Here is a 20,474-nt window from a genome sequence, read left to right on the forward strand (position 1 = left end):
TGAGTTTAACAAGCTTCACATTTATTGCAGTAGCAACTCGATATGAAAAACTCCGGACAGCAAACATTCGTTTTATCGACAGTTTAATAGCTGACAGCATCTGTTCATAAATACTTGAATACTTGTTTTTCCAAAAAACACTTATAGGAGAGCATCATTAACAGTAAACAAAGTAAGAATGGAGGCGTGACAGAAATCAGTTTGTGGTAAATACACATTTAACCTGCGAGCCGTCATCAGGACGAGCCCGGTTCTGACCCACGGCACTGATCTGCACTCAGTCCTACAGATTTGGTTGAGCTGGTTTAAGTGCACAACGCTTGGAATGACATCATTACTGAAATGAGACCAGAGGAAGAAATCAGCAGGTTTCATATTGAAATCAAAATGTCCTTCAAAATAAAAGCTTTAGACTGGAGAGGCTGAGAGTTGTTCCCCTGATCCGCCTCCAGTTCTTTCTCCAGGAGGCGAGACTCAGCAGGAATGTGACGCTCCGCTGTAAATAAAAGGCACTCTGGACTGATTGTTCTGCAGCATTTTGGAGTCCGATTGTCATCCAACAGTTTTGAGACGTCTCACCCAAAGGGTTGTTTTAGTAGTCTTCAAACGAGTGGGACAAAATAAACAACATTTTGTTCTTGGCTTCCATTGATTAGAAGACAATATATAGACTGCACAAACATGAATAAGGCATCAAATACTATAGGCACTTAAATATACTTTTGTTAACAGCACTTAACCGGACAACATTCATTTGAACAGATGCATTGGACACACAATACTGACGAGGGTGTTACAGTGCAATCGGTTCCAGAGCATGGAGGAAACTAACAGGACCCGACATCTCTCACAGCATCCCCCGGGTCCATGAAGCAGGACCTGCGTGACCTTACGCAAGCAGCACGTCTCTGCTAGACAGACCAAACCCACACTTGAATACTAACTGAATTACCTCCATCATTTAATTTAAAGTCAAACTGTGAGTCACTTTCACTGGGTATCGTGTCTGGAATGTCCCGTGAGGCTTCGAGGGAGCGATGCCAGGAAGGCAGACACGCTGTGAGGGTTAGAGGTCACATGGTCTGGTTGAGCCCATCGAAACCAGGTTAATGTTTAAGCACTTATGATATGTTAACATATCAATAAAGGAACCTTGGACCTCCCGACCCGCCTCCTCTTCTAAACTATTACACACTCAAAGCAAACATTCGAACACAAAGGCCGGCTTGTCTCGGTAATTCCCGACTGCATGACGCCACTTGGACATCAGCAACTCAAGGCAGCCACACGTGGCTACAGTTAGCACACACACGCGCTACTTTAAGCCAAAACGGGAGTTAGTGGCTTCGTTTAAGACCGAGCAGATGAACACAATATATTATACTTTATTAATGGCGTTTTGATAAAGACTATGCAAAAGCATTATTATACACGTGCAGTTAAGGCTTAAGAGATAAATAACATTGCAGATAGTGTATATATATATAGATTTCAAATTATCTGCACTATTTACACTTGTCAGATCTTCAGTAGTCATTTCATAGTTTTTAGTAGTCACACTTTATCTGACATTACCAAATGTTCTTAAAAACACCATCAAATATCACAATTAACTGCATCACATTGATAACACCTTCATCAGTGACACGCTGCATCAAAGCTCGGTCGGGTTATGTGTGGAATGTTGTACGAGGGAGGTTTGGTTTTTTTCATGTCGCGTGTTCACGTCTACGGAAATGAGACCGGGTCGGCGGGTCGGGCCCCCCCGGCTCTCGGGACCGCCGTGTGTGGGGACGACAGCCGGTCGGGAGTTTCCGCGAGAGAAGCCGGGGCCACGTTGTTGCCGAGGGAGGAGCCCGTGCTCGGCCCCGAGAGCGACCTGGGCCGCTCGGCGGGCGGGCGAGGAGGTGCAGGGGGGGGGAGCGACGGAGACTGGAGGATGTCTGCGTAGCGCTGGCTTGGCTTGGTCTCCCTCTGAAGGACTTTCCTCAGCAGAGGCTTCAGCAGCCCGATGGTCAACTGGCTGCTGTGGGCGTCTGCAAAGGGAGCAGGGCACGCGGAGGCTTTAGTGGACATGGAGAAGGAGAAGGAGGAGGAGGAGGAGGAGGAGATGGGGGGGGTGGTGTTCGGGGAAGGGAGGTTCTTCAGCACCAAGTTGAGAACGGTGGTGACCGTGAGGTCCTCTGGGCACAGGGCCCACAGCAGGTCCAGGTAGGGGTCCAGTTCTCTGTGCTGAACCACCTCGTACAGCAGGGTGGTGAAGATCTCCTTGTTGAGCAGCGGACTCTGTTTGCAGAACTCCCGGGCCACCTGGGTGACCCGCTCCCACCGCTGCTTGGCCATGAGGATCCTTAGCGCCTGCAGGATGGCATTGGGCCGCCCACTGACCAGCAGCAGCTCCACCTCCAAGTCCTGGCGTCCGCCTCCGTCGGGGGTCAGGCCGGACAGGACGCACAGGGCTCGCTTGTAGAGCGGCGCGCTGTTCTCCCCGCCCGTCCCCCCGGAGAAGCCCCAGGAGGAAGAAGCCAGGCTGAGGCCCAGGCCGGCAGAGCCCTGCTGCCGCTGGGCGAGCTCCAGGAACCTGGGCAACCAGCTGGGCTGGAAGGAGAACACCGAGTGGCAGAGGAGCTCGAACACGGGCAGCGCCGCTGGCGGAGAGGGCCGCGCGGGCCGAGCGGCGGCACTGGGGTCCCCTTTGAGGCCGCTGCTGTGTTTCAGCCCGCCGTCTGTCAAAGGGAGGCCGGTCGGGGTGCTGGGTGTCGTCGCGGGACCGAGGACAGCTTTCCACACATCTGGGGGCGCCCTGCTGGACAGAGAGCCGTCCCCGTTGTGCTGCAGCTGCAGGGCGGCCTGCGCCGCCCGCCACAGCTGGCAGGGGAACACGCTGAACAGGGAGTTGAGGTAACGCAGCGCCTCTCCGTCCAGCTCGGAGGCCGAGAGCAGCCGGGAAACTTCTTTCTCGACGAGACTCTCGCACACGGCCTCCACCTCTTTGGTGTTCCCCCTCACTAAACTCCCCTTCACCTCCTCCAGAGAGACCAGAGCCTTGAGCTCAGGCTCCAGAGAGACCACGAGCTGGTCTTGTGCCGCCGTGCATCCGTCTCCTCCGTTCCGGGACGACTCGGTTCCTTTCGGCCCGGCGCTGAGGTAGCTCCCGAGGATGGCCGCTAAAGAGATGGGCGCCTGGAACCTCCCTCCTTTCTTCAGCGTGTCCACGGTGAGCTGGGTGCTGCTCAGGCTCCTCTGCTGGTAGTATTTACAGGCCTCCTCAAAGACGGCCTCGACCAGGAGGGCTTCTGGGTGAACACTCTCCGCCGCTCTGAGACCCGGCGGCTTCCGCTTCGAGCCGCAATCTCCGGAGTCCGTCTCCCTGCTCACCACCACAAAAAGACCGGTTTCCAAGAGCAGGTGAGGTGCACATCTTTCAGCACAATTTACATACAACACCCCCTCGCTCTGCAGCGTGATCTTTTCCAGCTCTCTGCCGCAGTTCACGTCTATCAGATGCAGGTTTTGGCCGATCAGCACCGCGATGACGTCCTGGTACATGCAGAGGCTCGTGTGAGTCCCACGCGGGACCAGGCAGTTGTCTTCCAGCTTGAACACCCGCCGCAGCATCCCATCTTTCTGCAGAAGACACACCCAGCCGGTGCTGAGCAGCAGCAGCAGGCCTCCGCAGGCCGCGGGAGAGAAGTCGTGGATCTCAGGTGGTTCGAGAGTCGATAAATATCCCAAACAGTCCGTCAGCAACCGCTTCAAGTCAGACTCTTGAGCCGAAAGCTTTTTGAGGGGGGTGCTTTTGCACGTGGTGCCGACTGTGAAGGAATCGTGGAGAGGGGACCAGGAGAGAAAACATTTGGAGACGGGCATCGGCGGCTTCCCTTTCAAATCAGGAAGAAGATGTACAAATTCACCCGAGCCGACCACGGTGAATCTAGGATTGTTGTGGAGGGCGATTTTCACCCCTCCCAAGGCCACGGTCCCCTCAGACACCTCGAAGTCACGTCTGCAGACACAGTACCTCAACTTATTCCGTGTGGAGCTGAGGGCAGTGGTGCTCTCTGAGGGCGGCCTCTCCTCGCACCAGATGAGGAGGTTGGACCAGGCGCAGACGGACACCACTCTGGCTCGGGGGCTGTTGCACAGATCGGATGTCTGCAGGAGGTGCCAGCCTGCTTTGCACTCCTGGAATTTCCAAAACTCCGCTTTTCCATTCTCATAAACCACCGCCACGGCCGCCGTGTCTCTGCTGCTGTCACGGTGGTCCAGATACAACACGTCCACGATGGGCACGGCTCGTGTCGACCGCAAATCCAGCTTCTTCTGGTTCTGGACCAGATCGGGTCTTTCGAACTTGTCCAGAGTCACGAGACCGACCTGAGGCTCGCGGAGGATGACATGGACATGGCGTCCCTCTGGGCTCAGGCGGACTTGCGACAGGCTGTTTGTGTTCTCGGGACTAGTCCGTCTCATGAGCTCTTTACCGCCGGTAAAGTCCCCGAAATCGGACAGTTGCTCCAACACCAACCGCGCCATCACGTCCCGTGTCCAGCCCGACCTCGTGAATCACAGCCCGGGGACTAGCCTGCTAGCTCCTGCGCCACATCGACCCGACCGCGGGCTCCGGGGAGACTAGCCGAGCGCATCCCGTTGGTCCCGTTAGAGGCTTCAGCCCGCTGTGGACGTCCGTCCCCCGACAGCCTTCGACCCCGGTGACCCCATGTCGGTGCGCAGCAGGGCGAAACTGTCCGCTGACAGGAGCCGCGGAGCAAGTTTCAGGTCCAAATCGAGGACAGCACTTTACTCATTCCGATGCTAGCTCTGCCCTCACGTCACGGGGTTGCTAGTTTCCGGATACCGATGACGATTTGCATAAAAGGGACAAAGAGTGTTTGGAGGCGGAGAGAAGAGCGACTGCTGCTGCACGCGCGTCTCCAGACAGCTCGTCCTCTAGAAGTCCAGCGAAGTGACACCTCCTAACATATTTGCGTTGAAAATACAAATACAACATGTCTATCTATCTATCTATCTATCTGTCTGTCTGTCTGTTATTTAATAGCATCCTTAAAACAGTTTCCGTTGCCATCTGCAGTTCTGTGAATATCTTTGTCCATCTAGAATCTTTCACGTCTCGTGCACCAGCATCTCCGTCTGTGGAGAAAACATGTTCACTGGCAAAAAGTAATGAATCAGTTTTTTCTCTCTCCAGTCAGTTCATTCTGTGGTGTGCTCTTGTTTGAAGTCTCTCATCATTAGATGTGGCCTACCTGGCTTTGAATAGCCAACGATCTGCCAATACAATACCATTCAGGTGCTGACCGCCATTGAAAAATTGTGGAAACTTCTGATGAAAGTGTGATTAAATATCAGCTCCCAGCAACAGCAACAGCAGTATTTATGTGTGTATGCTGAACAATATACTGAACTGCTTCCAGATCTGGCGTCAGGAGCTGATTTTGACCTCTGACCTCTCTCTGACCTTTCAACAAACAAAAAAACCAACAGGTCACTGTGTGAATCAATAATAGTGCCCATTTCGTTGTATTTATAGATTGCACGTCTAAGGCGGTGTGCAGTAATGCTGGTACTATTTTAAAACAATATCTTGATATGGTTAAATGAGGAATTGCTTGAGAATAGTTTCCTTGTCTGCGTTGACATCATACTTTAAATTATTTTTTTAAAGCTAAAACATACACAGTGTAACTATGGAAACCAGTTTTATCTTCAGGCAAGATTCCATCTTATATTGTATCCTGTAAACTGATCTTCCTGTTCCTGTACCTACTTCTTTATAGTGTGAATGTGTGTGAATGCTTTTTATCAAAATCAGCTGGACTGATGTCAATCTGTCAAACTGACTCACTTAAATCAGCTTCAGAAATAAGAGCCAGCCGGCCTCACACCACAGACGTGGTCGCAGGAGGTATTGACATGTGATGCTGGTGAGGCTTCGATGAGTCTGTGAAGGACGGCCCTTGAACCTGGGGCCATTGAACCTGGCACGCAGAGGTAAAAGAAAGGGCTCGGTCTTTGAAGGGAAATACTCGAAAAGGCTCAGACTGTCAGTCACCACAGTGTAAGTGAACGCCAGCCTGCTGTGAAGGTGCTAGATTTGGACAATTTTAAAGGCTCTCAACATGACCACGGCTGAGCCGATGGCCAAACACTAACGGTGCTAATTATGGCAAAAGTGCTGACAGAGCGAACAGTGTTGACTCGAGGGGGTACAGGACGGTGAACACACAGGCTGGGATAACAAGGGAGATGGATTTATGCTGCGCTCAAGTACATTACTTCACTATATCTTTCTATATCAAATAGTTGTTGGCTAATTCATTAATGTTCTGAATCTTGGATATTTCACCACTAACACATTTTCCCTTCAAATCAGCCCACACTGACATTTGAATTCTTAGATTTGACTGACTGGCGTACACTAGTTGGAAATATACATGTTAGATATTTTATTATTTACTCTTGGCTGCATGTAAAGTCTATCTCAAATCCTCCTTTCCATTATGTAGATAAATACCAGCAATTAATGTTGTGTTTGACTTTCTTGTCTCTCCTCTGACTTTGAGGAACCTTTCTTGGTTTATTTACATCTTCTTAGATATCGACGTTCTTGTTGTTATAAATCCTGTTCCCCACATAGATCTTTATACACACCACAAGTGAAGGCTTAAGCTCACATATTGTGATCGAATGAGGAGAGCAATATAGAATAAAGGACATGTTGCTTGTATTAATGATATTAAGTTAATTAGCAGCCCAGCTTGTGATACTAATAATATAATCCAATAATGGTGAAGAAACTGTCTCCGTCATCCTGTCACATGATTATCGATGACGCAAGCCTTTTGCTCACATCCTGGTTTAAAACTTTAAAAATATACAACTTTAATACAAATAGTCTCCTAAATTTAGGGTAATACTTGGATTATTTAGCTGGTGTCAGGTTTGTATATGTAATTCCACCTTGTCGCCAGGAGAAGGCAGTATTGACTTTCACTCACTGCACGTGGGTGTTTACAAAGGTCAATGAGTTGTAATATCTACATAAGTGCTCACAAGGGTATAAGTTAAATAAGGATGATGTTGATCTTCATCATTTCCTCTTTTCTCTGTGACGATGAGGACATACATGCATATGATAATAGTCTAAAGCATCACAGACAACACTCATTGTGTTTCTCAATGAATATCACACGGCTATCACAAAGCATTCAAACTAAATGTCTCCATTAAATCTCATTACTTTTATGGCTCCTGTTTTACCTGCTTCTTTCCAGTAAAATTGACATCGGGCTCTGGGGGTCCACTGAGAACTGAAGACACCCTTTCCCAGTCGAATGATTTGAATTCATTATTTTGTGGTCGTAAAAGCAGCACCTTTTCTTCAGGTTCATATTACTCTCCGGCTGAAAGTAGGTAATTTCCTTGGGAAAAAGCGAGGAAATTCGTGTAATGTGTTTTTTTACTTGCTAGTTTTATTACACTATGTCCGAGTTAACTAGCTGAACAATAACATGAATGAGATTTCTCGAGGTTGCTCTGTCAAAGCTGGTGCTTTTCTTGCTTCAGCTCTCATGTATTTATTTACAGCTGTCTGTATTATTGTGTCAGAAAGCATGTCACCCATTTATAGTGTCCATGTATTTATGTCCTATTATTATGCCTCTGTGTCATAGCTGATGAATTATATGCATGCAGTGTGTATTTCAAACAGTAGATTCCAGCCCTCCAGATAGGCTTGCGTTGGACACAAACAACGTCTATTAGAGTGTGTTTAGTCTGCTGTGCCTGTGGACAGGAAGATGAAATGCTCGTCTGGAGACGAGAGGGGGTTGGAGGCAGGGGAGATTTTTCTTTTTTGAGTTATATGGTGGAGAGGAGAAAACCAATTTCTGCAAACGATGCTGCTCGAGGTAAAGAAGATGGGTAGACTGTCCGCTTTGCATCCCCTCAGGAAAGAATGATTATAATTTTGAGCACAATTTATTAGAAAGGAATGTTGGCGCGTGTGAGAAAAGAAAGATATAGTCAGCCTGTTTGGGGTTTGAGTGAGATGCCACTTCACTGTGTGGAAGTCACAGCTGCCTGTCAGCCTTCGGTCTCCTGTGGGAGCAGATATTACTGTCAGTTTGCTCTCTATTTGGTAAAGCTGTCATGTGCTCGCTCACCATATCTCCCTCTGCTTCTGTAAGTCCATTCACTGGAGCAAGTTGTCTTGAGCTTCACGGAGCTTTCATTGACTCCTCTGTGCTGACACGCAGCATAGCATTGTGGGAGGTGAAGTCATCCATCATTTCTTTCCTCTCATAAATGTCCTTTATTTTTACATTTGAGAAAAGCGAGATCTGAAGAGGAGGAATGGAGGAAAGATGGAGACAAGAAAGAACATTGCCCATCATTGCTGACATCTTTCATTTATTTGAATGATTTCACCGCAGAACATCAACATTCACTTTAAATTAAATCTAATCTCTTTGATCGGCATCGATTTCCAAATTAACAAATTGTCATATTTTCAGTATAAAAATAGAAAACAAAAGAGAGTATTTGCCAAAAAACAATCAGAAAGTGTATTAGCCACACGGCTCTTCAGAAATAATTTGCTCTCTGGAGCTTCATTTCTCACACTGATGGAATCCTTTAAACTATAACTACTTCTTAGTGAGATTATATATTTACACCGAGCACACATATCAGCGGTGTCTCTGGACTATTGGCTGCTAAATGAATTTGTACGAGCATAAAGAGTGAGTGTCAATTCATGTCAATTCATGACCGACTGTGAGTCGTTCAGAGAGGAGAGATGATGAAGAGAGGGAGGCTTAGCGGTTCATGAGGGAGACACACAGACGTGGAGACAAATGAGTTGCGACTGACTCTTTGACCAAGATGACTGAGCTACAACAAGCTGGGTGAGATGTTCACAGCCATTTTGGAATTTGGTTAGTTATTTTGGCGGAATGAAGAAAGTAGATGCAGAGCGAAAAGTTGTATTGAGGATATCCCAATATTAGTGAAATCATTGATGTTCCTCAAAATGAGAGGTCAGTGTTGAAATGACTGCATCGCGGTCGCTTATAACAGATACCCCGCCTCATGGGCTGATGAGATAACATGCCATTTACAAACATCTGTTATGTCTTATCTCAATGATCCATACCCCGACTCTGAGCATAAATAACATTAGCTCTCACATCACACTATTTATCGGATTTATGGCCCCTGGCTCATAGCAGGATGTGCTGATGTGTTGTGAGCGCTTTGGCTCTCTCATATCTCTGTATCTCCAATTCTTTCCTGTCCTCAGAAAGACAGACAGACACACACACGCACACACACACACATGCACACGCACACTCACACACGAACACACAAACACACACAGCCACTGAAGTGTAGTACCATTAGTGACCACATATTGGCAGTATCTGCATTGGCTGATGGTGCAGTCAGGTTGATCATGTGAGGATGAAAGGTAACTGTTCTTAAACACTGAACTGTGAGATATATATATATATATATATATATATATATCCTCCCTTCTGTGATTGTGACAAAGGAGCTTTCCAGCCAATAACCCAAGTCCATCTCCTTTGTGTTCTTTGTGTTTTACAGCGATGGAAACAGCTGTGAGTCTCTGAGCTTTCTGTAGTTTTGAGTGTAAAAAGTCTCACTGGAGCAAAAGACCAAAGGACCGGATTCATCCATCGCTTCCTCCTTGATTTCCTATTCATTTCACCTCACTGCCTCTTCATTAATCAGCCTTGAAATAAATCACGGGTTCCCTCTACCTCTGGTATTTATGCTCTCTCTTTTTCTTTCAGCCTTTCTGCCTGTCTCATGGTCTGCTTCCATCTCCTTGTCCCCTGGATCAGATATAATTGCTGTTGAGATAAACTCTCCGGTGCAATTTCTCCTTTTTTGTCTCTGATAACATGGAACAGTCACACCGGTATCAGTGTAGCCTTCGATCATGCAGAGCCTCCTCTCCACAGCATTGGCCGAATTTAACTGGTTCTGTCACCACAAAATCTCGATGCTGTCACTTAAAAGTCCTCCATCTTGGCAGCTGCATTCTCAGGTGAATTTGACAGCCTCTCAGCGTGATCAGCCTCTGTAAACTCAAGCACGGTGGGTGCTTGTGTTAAGCATGTTGCTGGCGGTTTCCTCTTAAGTTTGTTCCATTTGCGTGAAAAGAGAAGCAGTGAAACCTGGATGAATGTGTGTTTTGATGACTTCAGACGACGAGCTGTGAAATTCTCATGTCTTGTCACATCATCATAACTCAGTGGCATTTGAAACGTCTGTGTGTGCTTTCAGCTACAGCCTGTAATCGTTTATAGGTGGTAACAAAGTCTCAGATAGAAATGCATTAACAACAAAGTCTGTTTCCTACTCACAGGCATGCCGGGCCTCCGTTCTCTCCCATCCCTCTCTTTCACTGAGCAGTATATTCAGCTGTAAGACGTCTGCATATGGCAACGCTTTCTGCCTGATCCACCAAGCAAACGTTTTACTGGAGACAGCTGATTATAAATGCCAGCCTCCGACAGACTGAAGGTGAAAAGGAAGCAGGTGTTACCTGGTAAACCTGCCAAGCTTAGAAGGAAGGATTCATACACGTTGTACTCACTATGGTCTAAGAATGCAGCAACATTGCTGAAAAGAAGTATTAGACCAGAAACAGTAGCACTTCTGTATTAAAGAAAGCCCCAAGTTTTATCAAAACTTATTTGAAAGTAACTCGATCTCTGACAAAAAGATTAAAAAGATGTTAAAAAGAGTTGCAAAGTACACTTTGGCGGCTCTTAATGTCACTGGGTGGCCCACCCAAGTAAAGTGGTACTTTAACATGAGGCAAGAACCCACCCTTCTGGAGTGTTCTTGAGCATTCCCAGCTTTAAGTGTGCTGTCCTGTGGAGGTTACAAAAGGTTAATTTCTCCTTTAAACATGTATCTCAACATGTAGCACAACAATTAACTACCTGTGCACCTCTGACAATGCATGAAGGCTTCCTAAAAAGTTAATCACGCTAAGCGACGGCCCCCCAATCTTTCCTTTGACCAGCAGGGGAGTGAACATCTGGAGAACAGGCAGGGGGTCGCTTCCAGTCCGTGCTAGACGGATTTGTGTTGTCATTGTTCGTCTGACCGCTCGAACATCTGCCGTCTGCTTCGTCTTCGAATTTGGCTCAGAGAGAGGCGCTCGCTTGCCCAATGTGGGCTCAAGGAATAGCTGCAGCGGAGCTGGTGCTGTGTACTTTTGTTGGGCTCATATTCATCCCTCAGACCTCATAAGACGACGGACAGAAAAGACAAATAAATGTTGCTTTTTGGGTGTAATTTGACATTCACATTTCAGGACAAATTATCAAACCTGTGGGTCTGTGCAGTATTTGAGGTGTGTGGTATGACGGCACTTATAGAGTCAGGGAACTATCTCAAAATGAACAACAAGACTGGGATGCTGACAAAGGCGAGGCTTAAATCAAAGGGTGACTGTGCTTTTGCCGTTAGAGCCCCTCGACTTCGGAGCGACCTACCGGAGGGGATAAGGCTCACAGAATCAGTAACTTCTTTTGAATTACTTCTTAAAACCGATTTTTATCGAACAGCTTTTAAGTGATGTCATCCTTTTATGCAGTTTGGTTCCTCTAATTTAGTTTGTCTGTTTGTTATTTCTTAATTGTAATTTTAATTTAATTTTGTAATTTTATATTTGTATCTTATACTATTCTATTTGTTTTGCCTTGATTCTCTGTAGAGCACTTTGTAAACGTTGTTTTTAAAGGTGCTTATATAAAGTTATTATTATGATTATATATTGACTGGTTGTGCTGGTTGCACATGGGAAGCGTGTATGCTATCAGACGGACTCTTCTCAAATGACCCGTTAATCATTCGTATTATGTGTTTAATGGAATGCTCTCCTTTGAGCTGCCATGCACGTTTTTTGAGAAGTTTAAAGTTCAGCTGAATGCACCAGAGCAGGATCTTCACATTTAAGAGAGTGACAATATAAATGGCCATTGTCATGCTGTAGCTTTAAAGCAAAGAGAGTTGTGTGGCTCATTTGGACACATCGACACACATTCACCTTGAGCGTCAGAGATTACTCCAATACAAAAACAGGAAATATATTCACATCACGTTACTCAACGATAAATCAGTATTTCCCGGTGAGGAGACCTGCCATCTTGCATTATCCTCCCTGCAGACCTGTGCATGCCTGTCCGGTTTATTTGACTGTAGCTCTCCCACGCGTGGATGCTGGAGGGAATAAGAATACCTATGGCAACACCTTGCACATTACAGCCTCATTGAGTCACTCGCTGTGTGGCGGCATCCCACGAAGAAACGACATTGACACTGTTGGCCTCAGCTTGATAAATTGGGTCCCTGGGTAGGCATCCAACATGACACTGCACATTCGTTATGAGCTAACCACAGGCCATGTGGCAGGGAAAGTTCTATATTGCCACACATTCACATGGCATAATCAGAAACATTGTGAGCCACGAACGTCCCTCCAGCATTTGAAAAAAAAGCTTTTCACCTATCCTCAATACTCATAGTCACAGCACATGACTATATGCAGGCTGTGTAGTCTTTTGTCATTAAAGACTGCAACATCTAGTGGGAGTAAAGAGGAATGACTTCAGACATGCAATGGCTAGAGCAATCAGCCAGCACACCACCTAATTGGTAGAAGGTTGAGCTCAGGGGACAGGAGATTAGGAGAGAGTTTCGCTTTGGGTGTAATGATTTCCTGTCGGCAGCAGAGGAGCCAGGAGCAGGCCCGATCAGGTAGAGGTCAAAGGAGGAGGAAACAACGATAAGAGGATGAGGAAAACAGCTGTCTTGAGACTCATTTGTGTAGCAGTTCTGCTCTGAGGGAAAGGGATGCCTCGGACTCTTGGGCCTGGATCAATGGCAGACTGTCTCAGTGTGTTTGTCTGGTGCTCGACTTATTTTATTAACTTTTAGCCTGAGGAGCTTTAGGCAAGTAGCGACTATGTGAGTGACCTTCTGTCCTTCCAGGAGTATTTCTTGCATTCTTTAAGTCCTACTTTATTTTATTTTATTCTTCCTCATTTCCAGAGTGCATTATACAAGCGGTACCTCCCTGGGCATCGCACATCAGGGATTCTTCAGTGTGGACCAAGTTAGATCTAAGACGTAAAAAACAGTTTTTAATACGTAGGTGGTTCCATCGTCTGGCTTCCTGGGACACTTGATGGAGCGTTCACAAAATGCGTTCCACCTGCACTTTCACTGCACTGACAAGTCCAAATATCTGCTTGACAAAGTTTTGTGGTTCACAATATGTCATACGGACAGAAGTGTGAAAAATGTATGGAGCAAAACCAGTTGAATTATTTACTAAATAGATTAATGAATGACATTTTATTATTAGCTATATGTAACAATGATACCAACTGATACTAATTACATTTAACAACTGACTCTTTCATAATGTTCATTATATTTTCAATTGTTATTCTATCAGTTCAGTACAAAATGTACAAAACTTGAACATAACATGTAAGACTAATAGTATGCAGGTAGCAACACATGTCTGTTCTTGTTTTTCCTAAAGTTGTGTCAATAATCTAATAAACTAGAACGGGCACTCGGTAGAGCGCATACCTTCGCATTTCACAAGATTGGGCATTGAATTATGAACATGTTGGCATTAGTTGCATGCCAATTGGATAAAAATTGACGTGCTATGGTAAAAAGAAGATTTTGACCTTTTCATGACCTTGACCTTTGACCCGATTGATCCCAAAATCTAATCAAATGGTCCCCGGATAATAACCAATCATCCCACCGAATTTCATGCGATTCGGTTTAATACTTTTTGTGTTATGCGAATAACACGCATACAAATAAATAAATAAACTAGAACGGGCACTGGGTAGAGCGCATACCTTCGCATATCACAAGATTGGGCATTGAATTATGAACATTTTGGCATTAGTTGCATGCCAATTGGATACAAATTGACCGCGCTATGGTAAAAATAAGATTGTCGTGACCTTGAACTTGACCTTTGACCCGATTGATCCCAAAATTTAATCAAATGGTCCCCGGATAATAATCAATCATCCCACCAAATTCCATGCGATTCGGTTTAATACTTTTTGCGTTATGCGAGTAACACGCATACAAATAAATAATAAATAAATAAATACACGGCGATCAAAACATAACCTTCCGCATTTTCAATGCAAAGGTAATAAATAAATAAATAAATACACGGCGATCAAAACATAACCTTCCGCATTTTCAATGCGAAGGTAATGAATGCAGATACAAGGATTACGATGTTTCTTTATGTTCCCAAACTAATTTTACTGCAATGATACCCACGCTACCTTTGAAAATAAAAAGGTAAGTCTTCAATACACTCTAAAGTCTTTTTTGTGAGGAAACTGAATTCAGTGGCGTTTAAGACTTTAGGACCTACAGATTCCCAAATGCAGATTACAGATTAGGTTGCCATCAAAGACCTGCTCAGATGCCTTTGGTTCTTCACTAGACTGGTATTTTCTTCTAACTTTAGACAATATTAGTTTAGTTCTATAAGAATATTTTCTGTTTGTTGAAAAAGTACAGCATTAAGTTCATCAGTACCGAAAAAACACACGAGGGGTGTCCTGGTGGCCTGGTGGGTGTGGTGTACTGACTATGAGGTCACAGGGTTGTTCCAACTCTCTCCCTCAGCCACTTTCCTGGTTTATATATTTGTCTTTTTTCCAAATGGTAACCCTACTTTATCCTTTCAGTCTCTTATTTTCTCCTCCTTCTCCTCTCGGTCTCCCCACGCTGCTTTTGTCATGCCCATTAGTCCTCGGCACGCAATCGATACCTAAGACCTACAGCTCTGCCTCCATACAAGATGTGAAGTAAACGAGGAAGGGCAGGAGAAAATGAAAGTGTAAGACACAGTGAAGACTTGTGATGGTTTCTCTTAATGCAGCTGTTGTTTATGAAGCCCTCTTTTTCTCACAACTGTCTATCACTGAAACTACGGCTATTGATCAGATTTAAGCTCCAACATAAGAAAACCCAACTAAATGCCCAACTATTGAACCGGCAGTTGTGTATTGCAGGTTCAGTTCCTTTTCAAACACCATTAAAACCTCTCAACTATCTCTCTGCCTTTCAGTGAATTAGTGCATTATATCAAAAAAACAATACCACTACTAATGCCTCTGGACACATCTTCAGTGATGTTAATGATTGTATGTTTCAAGCTTTTCACCGTCATACACCCAACCGGGGCTGATCAGACCCCCCCTTGTGTCCAGATGGCTACCTACTTACCACTCCATGGATCTCCTTGCTTTTAAAAACAGAAGCATATTGACTAGTGGGACTCAGCAACAGTGCACGATTATATTTATGGTTATGGTTTTAAGAGGGATAAGAGCAGGTGTCTGAGGGGTGTATTAGGCTGTTGATCAGGGAAAGCAGCAGATACTGATGCTGCAGGCCTGATGAATGGATAATGGGGCCTCTGTTCCAAAGAGGCCCTCGGCATATGGCAAAGAAACAGCATCCACACATGGAGGGCCAGCAGACAGATAGGTGTGCGCACATGCACACGGATACACGCACAAACACGTTCACAATTTCTGTATCTCGCCAAGAAGCTACAGACGAGAGGATCTCAAAGTGAATGCAAAGCGTGTGGTTTTGATGAACAACTTCAGTTTGGGCACCTGGGAAATTACAGTTTCTCTCATATTAAACCATTTAAAGCCTTAACGTACAACTTTCATGAAAGGGTTTCTTTGCAGGGGGATAATACAACTTTTAATCATGTATACTGCGCTAGTGTAAAATCAACATACTACATTCCAAAAGCAAGTAAATATTCACCAATTTACCGTCTCTACTTTTCACGAAGACAAATCATTTAAATATATTAGTATTCTACAACATTTAATCATAGTTAAATACATTACGTGAGCTGCAGAGCTAAAAAGATAACCAAGATGTGTTATAGTGCTCAAACATGTAAACAACATGAACCGGTGAATCAGCTGTTAGCTGTTATGCTCTGAGCTGCTGGAACAGTCTTAAGATCCCAGAGCTCTTAATTATATTCACTTATTTTATTGTAATTAAGTTGTAAAATGTTATTCAGTTTTATTGTTATTGTATTAATCTCTTATTTTATTGTACTTGAGTTGCATAATTGTGTTTTATTTTATTGTTATTTTGTTTACATAGGTCTTTGTTTTGTGCTGTTTTATTACTTACTATTGTTATTATTTCTTTCAATTATATTTTAACCGGTCGGTTATGAGTTCTAATAGTTGGTCGACCCATTTGATATTTGTGGGGAGGGTTAAGAAGCACTGAAACAATTGAAGGGGTAATTTAAAAGGTCGACTCCGTTATTGACGAATCATTGAAACGATACAGTGATTAGAATGAGATATTGATTGCTGTTGATCTATTTGCCTCGGCAGGAAATGAAAAAGTCTCAAACACCACTCTGCTGCCTCTTCTCAGTTGAGGATGGAGGAAATAGTCCCCTCCTGTTTTGACCTATTCCATCACTTTCTAAATCTACTGCATCACTTTCTAAATCTCCATCAAGCTGCAACTATGACTCAGCTGGTGTGTCAGGTAATTGAAAGATGGCGATAGAGACAACACGAAGCAGTGCGTGGCTTCTAAAAACAGCTCCCTCATTTCATCAATCTGAGACTTTGATCTTTAATCTTACAAACACATTCATCATATCGTCACAAATCATACACCTCTCCTTGTGCAGGTCTTCACCTAATTGAAATTGGTTTATTATCGTCATTTTAAAATGATGTAATCATGAAGCAGAGAGCCTCCTTTCATGGCATGTTGCACTTGATTTGGTTGTACGATGATAAAGTATTTGCAATAATGCAACAAATAGGGCCGTAATAAATAATGTCACTTCCTCAGGTGATTGATGATGTTTATATCCAGGAGGAATGACAGCAACAGATGCTGTGGTTAAGCAGTTGTAGTCACACACACATGCAGTTTCAAACACAGTGAATACACACACATATGCTTGCACACAATGATTACAAACGTTAAACAATAACGTGATGTTTTTTCAAAGTATGTTGCAGATGTTTAAATCTGACATGATACCGTACAAAGTAATTTACCATGTTTACATGCACTGATATTTGATGAAATCCCGGGCTGCATTTTCGTATATAAATAATTGATTCACATTTTTTTACAGTTTCACATGGGAGGGGTCAGATAATTGACTTGATTAAATTATTACAACTAATGTAACCTCTTAATTGCAAGAATTACTCAAAGCTTGGAATTATTAATGTTCACATTTTAAATATATAATTGTACTGCTCATGAATCTGTGTTAGAACGGATTATTGTGCTAGGAAATTGCTCTGGAGTGATACAAAAAAAGAAACAATTCTTTCTCTCAATTATTAATGTGATAAGTAGCAACCCGTTGAACAACTGAAGTGTGCAAGATTGTGTGAGTAGGCACTGACTAACCAAATATTCAGACAAAGTAGAACTTTCTTATTTCCACTAAATAATAAAAAAATGAATTAAATCATTCTCGCAGTCACAGTTCAGCCAATAATGTGATTATATTTTGTATCCATGCATTTCAAGAGATGATTCAAACACTTGAGCTGATTAAGGTGAGAGGTTCCACCGTGATTGACAGGCCCCTTTAGTTCAAAGCGTGGCTCATGTTACAGCATGGAGCCCTGATATGACTGAGACGCAGACACACTATCATGTCGTCCTGCCTATAATTCTCTGAGAGCATTTCATGATTCAGCCAGCTATAGCTGTGCTGTGGAGATAATGTGGTGGCTTTGAGGGGATTTTCACAAGTGGGTGGGGTTTTCACTGTTGTCTGCTTGGAAATGTTTTTGACTGCGAGCGATGATGCATTGGCAGAGTGTGGTAAACATGGGCTGTTGTCTAATACCTTGGCATCAGCTGTCAGGACAAGGACGAGAGAATTTGATGGCCCACTAAGCAAATATCTGGGGAGATAAGTTTTTGGCCAGACTGATTTTGAAATGCTGAGTGACTATTTGAAGAAGGGTTTTTCCAAAACTCACTCAGTCCATGTTTGGTCCTCTGTGATCACCAGACAACTGGATTGTACTTATTTCATTTAAAATGAAAAGAAAATGTTTGATTTTGGTAAAATTGCTTTTGTCAAAGTTGGAAAACTTATATTCGGCCCTGTTGTAGATGTGAGTGACTGCTGAACAGACACAACTATTGTAAGCAAGTTATAAGACATCATCAGCTCCAATGGCCAGTGGTGGCTGACCAGGCGGAGGAGGCCTTTTAATCGACATGTGATCTTTTTGCAAGTTCCTCTGTTTGACATCAACAAAACGTTGGCAAAATGAGACTTACTGTACATTTGCTATTTATTAGACATGCTTCTAATTATAGTGTGGTAGCAATACGAGTAGTTATTTCCATGTTAATTGTATTTTACAGTGAGAATGAAGCAAACTTTTTCTCTCGTTTCTTTCAAGACACAAAATGGTGCTCCAAAAATAACATTGACTCGGATGGTCAGAGAGGACTTGCCAATTGATCAAATAAACTCTGTCCTTGTGTTAACGTTTTAAACTTTAAATCACGTATGGCGAGTCAATGTGGCCTCAAAGATTAGCGTTGATTAGCGTTTTCTCTTCTGAAACCCCATTCAGATGAATCGGACAATTTCTCGCCTTTTTTTTGCCGTTTTAAGCGCTGGTCCGATCTTTTAGAAAAGTCATTCCACACGATTCCCAATCAAGCCGCACGTTTGATGTATTTTGACACATTTGCGAGGTACGCAGTGGGACCCTTCGTCGTCCAAAGTAGGCAAATGTTTTTAAGATTTAAATGTACACGATTCCTGATCAAGGCGCATGTTTATATTTTTTTACGCATGGGCGACCAACGCTGCGAGCTGTACGCTAGATCAAAGTTCTGGCGGAAGAGAGAGAATAAGAAGATTAATAGTGCTAAATAATGCCGCCGAATAACAGTCAGTGTGGCTTGCAGCAGCAAGGCTCGATGAGCCTGCCTGCTTCGTATAGCCACACAGAATAATAAAGCATCCATCACGTTAACGACGGAGAGGCTGAATCCTTTGACCAAGTCTTACTGGCTACATGAAACATCACGAATTAAAGCTGCAGTATATAAAGGACAATGAGAGCCGGTGTGAAGCTATGTTTAATGGCTAATGAGCCGGCTGTGAGTAACGCTCTGTAAGTTACTAAATGATTAAGATAGATTTCAGTGATTGCATTTTAAAACAAGATTAATGGAATAGCCACTTGGCCCATATGGATAAACCCTACTGAATTATACATCAGCATTAGCTGGCACATGTGGCAGTCCTCTAAATCGTTATCATTTGTTCCACCTTAGTCCTCATGTACAGAAGGACCTCTGATACTTTACTGGAAATGCCACAGTCAACCAAGGTCATTATTTCTAAGGACTAAGAGTTTGAGCCAATTAGGAGAGTTTCACGCAACTTTTTGAGTGTTTAGGCCAATTCATTAATTTTGCTCCATAATGATTTTTTTTTTCCTCATATTTTTTTGTTGGGCAGTTCCCTTTTCAGGCAGCTGTAAACTGAATACTGCGTCTTCATGTCTGTCTCTCTGTCTTCCTGTCTGTCTGTCTGTCTGACTCTTAGTCCGTGAGCATTTTCATATACAGGTTTTCGACATGCTCGCCCAAGCTTTAATACTTCACTGTAGATGGCACGTATACACTCACTCACCCACCCAACAAACACACACATGCATGCACACACACACACACACACACACACACACACACACACACACACACAATACTGACTTTCCATCCAACTGACAAAAGCTGTCTGCTGCACTTCATCCCTAAAAGACTTGTCAAGTCTACCTAAACTCCTTCTCTCTCTCACTTTCACACACACACCAGTTCACTAAATGTAGCTGCACATACACCGCTTCCCGCTTTAATGGTGGCAGGATGCTGGTATTCAGCTTTAGGGAAACTCTCCCCTCATTATCTAAGATATCTGTGTGTGTGTCTGCATGTGTGTGCGTGCGAGTGTGACCATGTGCATGTTTATGGATGACTTTCTGCCTCTCTCTTGGAGATCATTAGAGAACCACTCAGTTGTAACAGATCCCTGTGGATAGAGGCAGAGGCAGAAAAAAGAGGTAAACGAGAGAGTGAGCTTTTGTTTTATGATGAAAAAAATGAAAACTATTCTTTTCTGACTTATTTGGATTCATGAGGAGACAGTAAACCAGTTGAGGAGTACCAACATGGTATCTAGTCGTGAGATCAACAATGGCTCTTTTGTATAGTAAAGTTTGCCCGGCTTTATAAGAAAACCTCAGGCGTTCTATGATATATAAATGTGCTTCCTTTCCCCACATAGC

General features: G+C 44.0%; 1 protein-coding gene across 1 annotated transcript; it reads right to left on the minus strand.

The window, feature by feature from the left end:
• Window positions 1-4,908, minus strand: LOC130206998 (BLOC-2 complex member HPS6). Its single transcript, XM_056435346.1, has one exon. It carries the CDS (start codon window positions 4,534-4,536, stop codon window positions 1,729-1,731), a length of 2,808 nt encoding a protein of 935 aa, XP_056291321.1. The 5' UTR covers window positions 4,537-4,908; the 3' UTR covers window positions 1-1,728.
• Window positions 4,909-20,474: the final 15,566 nt, after the last annotated feature.

Source organism: Pseudoliparis swirei, chromosome 17 (genome assembly GCF_029220125.1).
Source record: "Pseudoliparis swirei isolate HS2019 ecotype Mariana Trench chromosome 17, NWPU_hadal_v1, whole genome shotgun sequence".
Classification (NCBI taxonomy): Eukaryota; Metazoa; Chordata; class Actinopteri; order Perciformes; family Liparidae; genus Pseudoliparis; species Pseudoliparis swirei.

What these genes read in the sequence shown, in the direction of transcription:
- LOC130206998 (XM_056435346.1), bottom strand. Translation starts at nt 4,536, where the DNA reads ATGGCGCGGTTGGTGTTGGAGCAACTGTCCGATTTCGGGGACTTTACC.